We start from the raw sequence: 12,024 nt of genomic DNA on the forward strand, positions 1-12,024 counted from the left end.
TTACTGTGATTCGCTTTAAAATGAGTTTGAGCTAAAATGGTATACTAATTTAATTTAATCAATCAATTTGACTTGCTTGCTGGAGTCTAAATACTTGGCACATCATCAAGTGAACTAATTTTGAACCTGAGCGGAACAGCGCATTTCTAACAGCTATTCGTTCCGATTGTCCACTATTGTTGTATACGTGTTTAAGAACTGAAATCAACTGTAATTTTGCACCTTGGTCGACTGACGTTAAGGCTACTTAAGGATGGCGCGCAATGCAGGCGGCAACAACAACAATACAGCCAAATCAAGCGCTACGGGCAATCATCAGGGCACAGCCGCCGGTACATCCTCCGCTGCAGCAGCGGCGGCGGCTGCGGCAGCCGCAGCGAGCGCCAAGCACAAGCGCAGCAGCAGCAGCAACAGAAATTACAATTTCAATTTATCCTCAAAGCTGATGCTGGACAAGTGGAAGACGCTCGTCGGCTGCCTCTCGTTGGCCGTGGCCAGCTACTTTGGCTACCTGGGGTACCTGGAGACGCGCGTGAATACGCCGTTCGACAACCACAAAATGGTCTCGGCCAGCGGCCTGGACGATCCGGAGCGCTACTGGGGCTCGTATCGCCCGCATACGTACTTCGGCATGAAGACACGCGATCCCCACTCCCTGGTTATGGGTCTGATGTGGTACACGCCCAGCAATCTGGGACCCGATGGGCATGGGATTAGGCACTGGTGCGAGCAGGGCGACAATTTGGATGGCTATGGCTGGACGCATCATGATGGGCGCAGCTTCGGGCTGCAGGAGATACAGGATCTGCCCTTTGAGATCAAGACGTCGTTCGTCAAGTTTCCCGGCGAGAAGCAGTACGGCGGCGATTGGACGGCCCGGATCTCGGTGCGGAATACGACGCGTGCCTGGGACCGGAGCATCTCGCTCATCTGGTACGTGGCGCTGGACGAGCGCACCAATGGCCACATCAAGTACGTTTCCGACGAGAAAAGTCCGGAGCCCGGCGTCTATGGCGAGAGTCAAGGATTGGGCGAGTTCCAAGTGCGCTTCCATGCGGTCAAGGGGCGCATTCAGCACAAGTCCTATCTAAGCACCGTGGCGCCGAATCTGAGCAAGCTCAAAGAGACCATATTCGCCCACTTTCGCGCCTTTCCCAGCAAGCGTGGCAATCGATTCATTGGCCTTCCCGGCGAGATTGTCTCCCAAAACGGCGTGCCGTCAACGAATCCCGAACCGAATCTGATTGCCATCCAGATTACGGCCGAGGTGGACTTCACGCTGGACATTACGTACCAGTCGACGTCGGGCTTTGCCCTCGGCGAATCCATACCGAAGCCGCCCACGGGACGCGCCTACACGGATGCACTGCAGGCAAAGATTGGCGAATTCGACAAGCGCTTCGAGGCAACCTTTCAGCTGGCCGCCAAGGGCTATGCGCCGGATATGATACGCTTCGCACGCAACGCATTCAGCAATATGATCGGCGGCATTGGGTACTTCTATGGCGCCAGCCGGGTGCAGTCTGTGCACACCCAGAATCCGGTGCCGTATTGGAAGGCGCCGCTGTATACGGCCGTGCCGTCGCGCAGCTTCTTTCCGCGCGGCTTCCTCTGGGACGAGGGCTTCCACGGCCTGTTGCTCAGCGCCTGGGACATTGACATTGAGCTGGACATCATCTGTCATTGGTTCGATCTGCTCAATGTGGAGGGCTGGATACCCAGGGAGCAAATCCTGGGCGTCGAAGCTCTGGCCAAGGTGCCCGAAGAGTTTGTGACGCAGCGCAACAGCAACGCCAATCCGCCAACGTTCTTCCTCACGCTGCACAAGCTCCTCACCCAGCACAAGGCACAGCTGTCCCAAAAGGGACGCTTCGCCACCCTGGAGCGGCTCTATCCGAGGCTGCAGGCCTGGTTCAACTGGTACAACACCACGCAGCGCGGTAAATCTCTCCCTCTCTCTCTCTCTCTCAGTCACACTCACTCTTTGTCTCCTTTATTGCCTCGCCATTTCACTCACTTCTCTCCCCTTGCAGGTGAAATCCTTGGCACCTACTTGTGGCAGGGACGCAATGCGAGCACCGTGCGCGAGCTGAATCCCAAGAGCTTGTCCTCCGGCCTGGACGACTATCCACGCGCCTCGCACCCCACCATGCGCGAGCGTCACGTGGATCTGCGCTGCTGGATTGCCCTGGCCGCCGGCGTCATGGCCGAGCTGTCCACGTTGCTGGGCAAGAACGATGTCAAGTACTACGAGACGTTGTCGTATCTGACGGACAACGAACGGCTCAATCGACTGCATCTGGATCCGTACAGTGAGCACTATGCCGACTGGGGCCTGCACACCGATTCGGTGACATTGAAACGTCCGCCGGTGTTGACGCCACAGCGCACGGCGGGACAACGCGGCGCTGGTGGCGCCCCACAGGTGCAGCAGGAGATGCGTCGCTATGTCTCCAAGCAGCCGGACTACAAGTTCGTCGACAATATGTTCGGCTATGTGAGTCTGTTTCCCATGCTGCTGGAGCAGCTCGACCATGATTCGCCCTATCTGGGCAAGATGCTGAAAGATATGCGCGATCCGGAGCTGCTCTGGACCAACTATGGACTGCGTTCGCTGGCCAAGAATTCGCCCATGTATATGAAGCGGAATACGGAACATGATCCGCCCTATTGGCGCGGTCCCATCTGGATCAACATCAATTACTTGGCCGTCAAGGCGTTGCGGCATTACGGCCAGGCCGACGGACCCTACGCCGACCTGGCGCGCAAGATCTACGGCGAACTGCGCGAGAATCTGGTGAAGAACGTCTTCCGGCAGTATCAGCGCAGCGGCTACATCTGGGAGCAGTACGACGATAGCACAGGCGAGGGCAAGGGCTGCAGGCCGTTCACCGGCTGGAGCGGACTCGTCGTCCTGCTCATGGCCGAGCAATACTAAAGAGGCCATTATCTATCGGTTGCTACGAGTTCCTCCTGTGATAAACTCACGAAAACAAAACAAGAGAGAGAGAGAGAGAGAGAGAAGAAACAGAGAGAGAGAGAGAGAGAGCGAGACAAGAGAAGAGAACAAAAAGAACGATATTTTCAAACCTATTCCGTGTGCATTGCGAATTTTGTTTTAGCTTTTAGCTAAATAGTCAACAGTTTCCTTTCCAAAGATCTACTATATACATATATATACATATGTACTACATCTATATATATGTGTATATCTACGTAGTACGTACTAATACTAATATATCAACTATAATGTTCTGTCTGTCAGCAAGGCTCAATGTTCCCTTGCGGCTGACTGCTCATAATTTAAGCTGTACAAACTTCAAATCTGACAAATTACGTAAATTAGCGTTAATAGATGAATTCACTAAAAAATAAAGCCAAGTAAAAACTGCAATCTATAATGTAAACCAATATATAAATGTATTTAGCGTTGTTGCAAACCCCATAGAAATCCAAGGAAACAAAAATGGTTCGTGAATAATTAGCGCAGGCTTTGGTTCAACTTATGCAAAGATCTATTTGATCTTAACTCTAGTCACATAAATAGTAGTATGTTTAGATAGATGAGGGAGAGAGAGAGAGAGCTGGAGATAGAGAGAGAAGGACGAACGGAGAGAAAGAGAAAGAGAGATATCTCTCAGTAACGCTTTGTTATCAGATCTCATTCATGTTCAAAAGTTGAAGTTGAATTTCTTCTTTAAATTAGTTTTGCTATTTTAGAAACAAAATTTTAATCTAGGCCAATTATTAATTAAGTCATGAAAATTATTCTGAAATTTTAATTAAAAAATTAAAAAAAAAGAAAAACTTATGCAAGTAATTCGTTTCATTCGTTTTAATATTCAAGATTTTCTCAGAACTTGATTCAAGTTATATAAGAGATAAGAGAGAAATAATATATACATATATAACCCATAAGAGGCTATATGAAATTACAAATAGGATATGTGAAAGACATGAAGAATGCGATATTATATGAGAAAATTTATAATACAATGAGAAGATATATAAGAATATATATAATAATATATTTGTATAAGATGTTTGAGAGAAAATATAAAAATGCCCTGAGAGATCTATACGATATTTGATATATGAGAAGATATATCAAATATATAGGATATAGGAGAATAAATATGTGAGAAAGGAAACAAATATATATTATTGTATGCGAATATTTATAATTTAAATTATATATAAAATAATGATATATAGATGTTCTGCCTGAGCAGAAGTTATAGAGCTCGTTAGTTTCATAGAGAATCATTCAAATAAAGGTATAAATAGTGTTCTAGTATGTATTTTATTAATGTATGTGCCTCTGCCCCTCTGATAAACCTCATTGCATTCTCTGTTCTACACAGCTTAAATGCATAAGATAACTCCTAGTCGATCTGATGATGGAATATATAACGATTCTACTTTGAACTCCCTCTCTATTGCACTCAACGGCTCCAAGCGAACTTCCTATACCAGCCTCAATATACTTTCAATTCGTATTTTATTTATTTATTGTTGCTTGACTTGAGCTCGTGTCTCCATTGAGTGTTGCTGATCAACAAAGGGGTTTACGAGGTATAGCTAAAAAACGCTTGAAAACAATAAAATGTTGAATTTGAATTGAAACCAAAACATTTGCATAGTTTGTTTTTATACTTATATATTTTTAGCTTATTTACATTATTTATTATTTTGGATGTCAATTTGCCTGATAGTAGTATAATCAATATCTATGTATATTTATATATATATATCCAAAATGTTCGATTCGAAGTAACACATTTTGCTTACAGTTTATGGGCTTAGAGTTTGGTTTTTATCTTCAATTATTTGAACAACAACATGAATTTAAATTAGCTTATATCTAAATTGTCATTTGCTATAAACGTGTACGAAAGTCTAGGTAAAGCCATTATCTCATATGAATATCCGATAAAAACGTTACAAGGATTAATTGTTAAAACTAAGAAAAAAAAAAAAAAAAAAAACAGATGGGAGATATATTTTTTTTTTTGGGAAACTTAGGTTAAGGCTCGCAAATCAATTGGATTGGATCTCCTACAGTGTTTCACGGTATTATTATAGCATATACATATATAAATATATATATATGTTCTATGTAGCATAAGATGTTACGATCTATACAAGGCGAATTATTGCAGCTGCTGATGAAGCATATTACATACAAATTGTCGTAGCAACTAAACGGAAGTATACGTTAAATACATTTCATAATGAAGTACATGGAACCAAGTCTTATGGCGGTGCATAGATGCCAATGCCCTAGAAATTTGTCATTTGGCATGCTAGGCCTAGTCGGACTTGTTTTTACTGCTCGCACAGGTGGAGTTCTTTTGATGACGCTTGAAGGCCGGCAGCCGGTCGAGTAGAGCCCAGAGTATGCTGCCAGGCAGACGTTGATGCTGATTGATTAGATCCTCGATGGCAGTGGCCACCTGCAATGGTGAATCATATGTATAATCGTATAATATGAATATTCATTCAGTAGCTAATTTAGTTTTTCCCCCTCACCTTTATCTGCAGCTCCTGCGGCGTTAGATTCTCGTCGTACTCGATGGGCTTGCCCAGGTATGTGCGAAACTTGACGGGAAATCCACCGTAGATGGGATAGACCGGTATGCGCACCTTATTGTAGAGCCGCATAAAGAACGTCCGAAAGATGCCCAGCTGTCGGAAGCCCTCGCGCAAGTTTTGCGTAAAGCAGGGTATCACCGGCACCTTGGCCTCCTGGGCCACCTTGGCGAAGCCGAGCCGATTGCGCCACAGCAGCTCGTAGTAGTGATCCCCGAACTGTGCCTCATAGACGCCGCCCGGCGATATGGCCAGCAGATTGCCGTCACGCAATATACTGACGCAGGACTGCACCGTGCCCGGACTAATCTGGAAGGCCTCCGAGATGGTGCCCCAGCCGGGTATCTTGAACAGAAACCGATCGCCCACCGTATAAATCAGTCGCTCGCGCTGCAGCAGCATCCGCGAATTCAGATAGTACATATCGATGGGTATCGCCCCATGATAGTAGATGATCAGTGCTGGGCCCTCCTGCGGCACATTGTCCAGCCCGATCACCTCATAGCCATGATAGATGCGGGCATGCGCGTCCCAGATGGCGGCCACGATTTTCCGACCGACGCGCCAAAAGTTTCGATCCGTTTGCACAGATCGCATTATGACTTGCCTGCAATTGGAGTGAGATGGAGAGCGTTGTGTGAAAGAGATAGCAAATATGGACTAATTTACATGACTTTGCAAATATTGTCATAAGTCATTTTGCTTGTACATGTAGATAACACTCGATGGAGCTGATATTGCTGAATATATCTGGGGATAGTAACGTTTATATACTGTTGTGGAATGGTTTACATAAAGGTAGGAGCCCTAGATAATTAATATAAGTTGTAAGTTGATGTAGATCAGAAACATCGGATTCAAAGAGCTATGGACATGCGATATAAGATCTACTGAGATATACTTAGATAAGAAATTTCGAATATAAAGAGTTATAGAGTTATAGACAAGTGGTAAAGAAACTTGGGATTTACAGAGCTGTGGACAGGTTATATAAGCTCCACTGAGATAAAGTTGGTATACTTAGATAAGAAACTTCGGATATAAAGAGTTATAGACAAGTGATATAAGTTCTAGTGAGATATAGTTGGCATACTTAAAGAGCTATGGTCAAGCGATAAAAGTTCCACTGAGATAAAGTTGGTATACTTAGATGAGAAACTTCGAATAAAAAGAGCTTAAGGCAAGCTATATAGGTTTTACTCAGATATAGTTGGTATACTGAAATAAGAAACTTCGGATATAGAGCTATAGATTGTAATGAGATTTATACAACTGATATAGTATACGCTATAGATATAGACAACAAAGCTATATATGTATATAAGTTCGATAGACATATTCTGAAGATATGAGCTGATAGATAACCGGCATCAGTTCTATAGAGATATAGATTATTGAGTTAAGATACAGATGATAGACAGCAGACAGGATCTATAGTTGAGCATTTCTCAAGTTTTTCGATTTATTGAAGTGCTTAATGAAATTGCAAACAATTATTTCAATATGAATTCGATAAGCTATAAATAAATGGATACAAATGTATATAATAATAAATATGTATGCACATATGTATGTAAACTCATATACACATATCATATATTATATATACATTTCAAAATTCCCATGAATGAGGCCAAATAAATTTTTTAAGCGCATCGAAAATATTTTAGTTTTTATTTCCATTTTATTTCAATTTTTTGTTTCGCTACAATTCAAGCTTAATGCTTTTGTGTTTTACGATCCAGCTAAGGTCTCCAATGTAATGGTTGTTGGCCTTACGAGTGCTAGGGATGTGTGCGTGAGTGCGTGAGTCGCGGCTTATCAGCGTCGGGGCACGAGTATTATTAGTCGCCGGCGGAGTTAATATCAATGGCATTTTGTGTTTTCTGTGTTTTCTCTGTTTGCTTTGCACTTCACGACACGCTAATTAATGGCAAAATTGATAATATTATTTAAATTTAGTTTGGGCAGCTGCAACGCAACATCATCGTCATTAGAGGCTGGCTGGCTGGCTCAGGTGTTATCAGCGCATAGCGCACATTGGCAGCGACTATCAAAATCTCAATTAATCAATGGACAAACCATTTTTCTGACTACATTTTTAAATGTTTTTTTTTATGAAATATTTACGTGCGTACAGCACGATCTTCTGATCTCAACAGCAACAGCAGCAGCAGAGGCAGCAGCAGCAGCAGCAACGCCGGCAGCAACAGCGGCTCTGCACCTGTTCACGTTGACCTCCGGCCCACCCCCAGGGGGTCCTCGAGCAAAAGTTTAAATGATAAGATGTGTGTGTGTGTGTGTATGTGTCTCTATCAACTATGGGCGTGGCACTGTTATGATTTCCTCCAAATAACACTAAATTCATATCTTTTTAAGCCAGTGTTGCCACACCCTCGGGAGTCCAAAAAGCTAGATCTAGCTGGAAAGGCGACCATATTCTAGTCAATCATAATTTTGGTAATTATATTTTTTTGTATACTCAAAATTGATACAAAATTCATAAAAAATAAATTATAAAAAAGTTAGCCGCAGTTTTCAAATTCTTACCGCAATCGGACTTTAAAAAAAAGCCAGATATAACGGGAAAAAAAACTGAATTGGCTGATATCAGTGAATTGAACCGTTCAGCCAAAAATTTTACACTGATTGCATTTGAAAATATTAAAAAAAATTTTTTTTTAGTTATTTTTGGTAAGGCCCGATTTATTCACGGCTCGAGTCCACTCTATGCTGTGCCTTGCTCGTAATGGGGTAGATATAGCCCCCATATCTTAGTTATTTTGGGCTGTCCAAGTACATACACATCTATTCAAAATGTTTACTCTTTAAAACTTCAACTACCCTGGTTTCTCAGATACCAAAAGCTGAAAATCTTCATACTTAATAATTCGAGGCTATACACGAGTATATGCTCCAAATTTTAGGTCTATAGGTTCCATGAGGGTCGCAAGGTAAGGAATATATTGCACAAAACCAATGTATATATCAACAAAATCATTTTATTATCGAGAATGGGTACAAAATTTGTTGAAATTATTAGGTATGTATTCGGTCAAATTTAGTCAATCAGGCCCAATAGAATGGAACTAAAATGTCCCCGCCCACCAATGTGATTCAATGTGCTTAGTTTTATATGACATATGGAGCGGCAATCGAACTGATATCATACTAGTTGCGTGCTATAAACTGGAACGGCGTTATCATAAACCAACAACGTAAAAACAATTCATGGGAAATGGCGAAAGAGAGGCGATCTTTGGCATGCTGGACTTGAAATACTCTTGTCGATAAAAATGAGAAGTGATTAATAAAAAATTAAATATGGGTAATACAAAAAAACATACTAAAAATACTATAAACAAAATAATATACTGTTAAGAAACAACTAAAAAATAATACAAAAGATAATAACAATTTTACACAAATATATAATTATAAAATACTTTGTTAAGCTTTATATTTTTATGGAACTCTAGCGTATACAAATCTATGTTTCGCTCCTTATCTGTGAGATAGATATAGCTATATGGGTAACAGAAAAGATAAAAACTGTATGCCAGTTATGTACATATATAATCAGAAGAGATAAAATGTTCTAAGATTATACAGAATCAGCCTTGTCTATAAGTCTACACTAATTCATCCAATACCATGGGAATATAGACATGCATTCGCTATAAAGGGTATTTGAAAATGCTACAACAATTGTATGAGGTTTTTACTGTGATTTTTGCTTGTGCTTATCGCATAGCGGCCCGTGACGCATGGTCGGAATATGTTTGGGTAGTGTTAGATACTCCGGCGTAATTATCTGGCGGAGTGTGTGCGAGAGTTTTCATTGAACGGTTCGATGGAACGAACCCTAGCCTAATGACACTGCAATCTATGGGGTCTATCAATGGCAGTATCGAGCACTAGACTGGACTTCTAGTTAATTAGCATTCGAACCGGTTTGAAGCTATTTACTTTTGTTATTTTTACATTGCTTAACTGGCTATAGCCGAGAACTCTGGAGAGCTTTACGTAAACACTAAATTGCGCATAGTCAGCGTCAAGTGGCATTCTAGGGGGCATCGAGGGCCATAGCGCTGGAGTGCACGGATTACTCGAAAGCAAAGCAAACCAAAGCAATTTCAAAACAAAATCAAAATCAAAGCGAAGCGTTCTACGATTTCGATATCAGAAAATGCAATGCCAGCATTATTGCTATATACATTATTGCCTATATAAATGGCATGACATGTAGGCACATACATACATACATATATGTATAAGAGACATGGCTATCGTACACACACACACACACGGGCACGTCAGCCATTTTATGGGATCCATCGACTTACCTGTGCAGCTTATAGATGAAAAGCACCAAAAATGATATGTAGATAAGCGCCACGAAGACGAGCGGCAGTAGGAATGTTACCATCAGGGGCGTTAGAAAACGATATAGCCATAGCGAATAGTCCAGATCAATGTATGCAGCTGTGGATCGATAAAGCGTATAGATAAGTGTATATCCATATAGGTATATGTACAAATATATACATAGCAACATATAGGCATACATAATATATTGGTATCATACAAATTGGCAATTGATTTTTACGATCAAGTGCTTGGGTTCGCTTTAGTTTTCGAAACGAATTTTACGAAGAAGTGTTTGTTTTCGTTTTTGAAACATTTAGTACAAAATATAAAAGCAAGAAACAATGCAAATATATATTAGAAATGACATTGTTATTGAGTAAAAATTTAAGATAAATATATTACAATTTATATATGTATTTAATTCCATAAATTGTATTATATATTAAAATTTCTCAAGTTGCCATCAATTTTAATATCATTTTATTTATAATTTTATTGATGAAGTTAATGTAGAAATATATATATGTATATATAAACATATATAATCTGTATTAGTTCGAAAATATTTTCAGAACTGCTTTTATAAATTTGATACAATTGGATAGCATCGGATTTTAAAAACTCAGTAAGCAATAGCAATATATATTTCTAATATTTATATAACCTATATCCAATTATACGTATATCAAATCATTTAATAATTAAGATTTTGAGTTTATATATTTATATATGATTTAATTAAAATTTTGTATGCTGAATCAGAAAAATATGATATATATTATAATATTAATAGATTCGGTATAAATATCGTATGCATAAAACAGAAAAAAATATTGACAATAATAATTTATGCCATTGGACTTTTTTTATTTCATGTCTATTTCGCTGTTGGCAGTGGAAAGTTAATAATTCACTTATTTGGGCAAAGAACAAAGTTTAAATTCAAGCTGAACTTTCGCTTAATTTGTTCACTCAAAGAAACGAATTTGCATAATTAAAAACTTGGCAAAAAAATAAAAAATTTTAAATATGCAAAAGTGAAAGACATTATATGTATATATGTATATGTATATATATAATGGATGATATATGTATATATACGTGTATTTGTACATAAGATATGTGTTTCATTGCATATATACATATACATACACATTTAAATATTTAGATAAATTTGAGTACTTACACAGTATAGTTTGTGGATTCTTTATGAAATTGATAAATATGTCCATTTTTGAGGTATTTTGTTAGCGGCTGTTTATGGATGAGGTTTCATGGATAAGGCGGAGTTTTGTTCTGTTTCTTTGTGTGATTTTTGTTCTACTGATTGCTGTTGTTGTTGCTGTAGGTTTTGTTGGCCAACGACTTGCAAATGTTGTCCCAAATTTTCACTTGCTTTCTTTATTTGTTTGGGCTTGCTTACTTCTTTTTTTCTTTTTTTTTTTTTCTTTCTTTTTGGAATTGGGACTGTGCGTGGTGTGGTGGGTTCACGTTCTCACCGGCTCACGTCGCTGTGGGTTGTTATTGTTGCTGTTGCTGTTGCTGCTGTTGCTGTTGATGTGGTTGTCTCTCGAACTCAGGTGTTGTTTTGATTATTATTGTTGTTGTTGTTGTTTGGTTTATTGTTAATGTTCGTTTGGTTTCTACTGTTTGTGTTGTGCTCATTTAAACGATGGTAACTCATTACTGCTGCTCGATGGCTCGTTGGCGTTTGGGTCCGTTAAACATTTACATATGTATACTTAATGAAATGAACTTGCTTCATTGTTGTTATTATGTTCTTATTACGTTGCTTTCGCTATAGCTTGTATTGTTTTGCCTTGCTGCTCGCCCGTCCGCTTGCTTCATAGACAACTGAGGCCGAGCAGCGTCTGCCACATTGTGTTTGTATTGCGGGGTATCTTGCGGTTAGCTGATCTTTAACTTAATAATATTAGCTAGTGAGCCCCAAAGTATTGCACGAGAGCGAGCTATTTGTTTACATTGTTGTGTTGGGCCCATATCGATGACACTATCGATGACGCACATTTGGCGCACAAACAGCTGGCAACGCTCAGGCCC

General features: G+C 40.4%; 2 protein-coding genes across 2 annotated transcripts; one reads left to right on the forward strand and one right to left on the reverse strand.

The window, feature by feature from the left end:
- Window positions 1-11: 11 nt before the first annotated feature.
- GCS1 (mannosyl-oligosaccharide glucosidase) lies at window positions 12-3,407 on the forward strand. Its single transcript, XM_018016497.2, has 2 exons — window positions 12-1,940; window positions 2,034-3,407. Exons 1-2 carry the CDS (start codon window positions 254-256, stop codon window positions 2,936-2,938), a joined length of 2,592 nt encoding a protein of 863 aa, XP_017871986.1. The 5' UTR covers window positions 12-253; the 3' UTR covers window positions 2,939-3,407.
- A 1,236-nt stretch (window positions 3,408-4,643) lies between these two features.
- LOC108619760 (DGAT1/2-independent enzyme synthesizing storage lipids) lies at window positions 4,644-11,981 on the reverse strand. Its single transcript, XM_018016503.2, has 4 exons — window positions 11,150-11,981; window positions 9,939-10,077; window positions 5,533-6,199; window positions 4,644-5,456 (listed from the first exon to the last, which is right to left on the reverse strand). The coding sequence occupies exons 1-4, from the start codon at window positions 11,193-11,195 to the stop codon at window positions 5,313-5,315; spliced, it is 996 nt and encodes a 331-aa protein (XP_017871992.1). The 5' UTR covers window positions 11,196-11,981; the 3' UTR covers window positions 4,644-5,312.
- Window positions 11,982-12,024: the final 43 nt, after the last annotated feature.

The sequence above is a fragment of the Drosophila arizonae genome, chromosome X (genome assembly GCF_054131065.1).
Source record: "Drosophila arizonae isolate 15081-1271.41 chromosome X, UAZ_ARI_1.0, whole genome shotgun sequence".
NCBI classification, from domain to species: domain Eukaryota; kingdom Metazoa; phylum Arthropoda; class Insecta; order Diptera; family Drosophilidae; genus Drosophila; species Drosophila arizonae.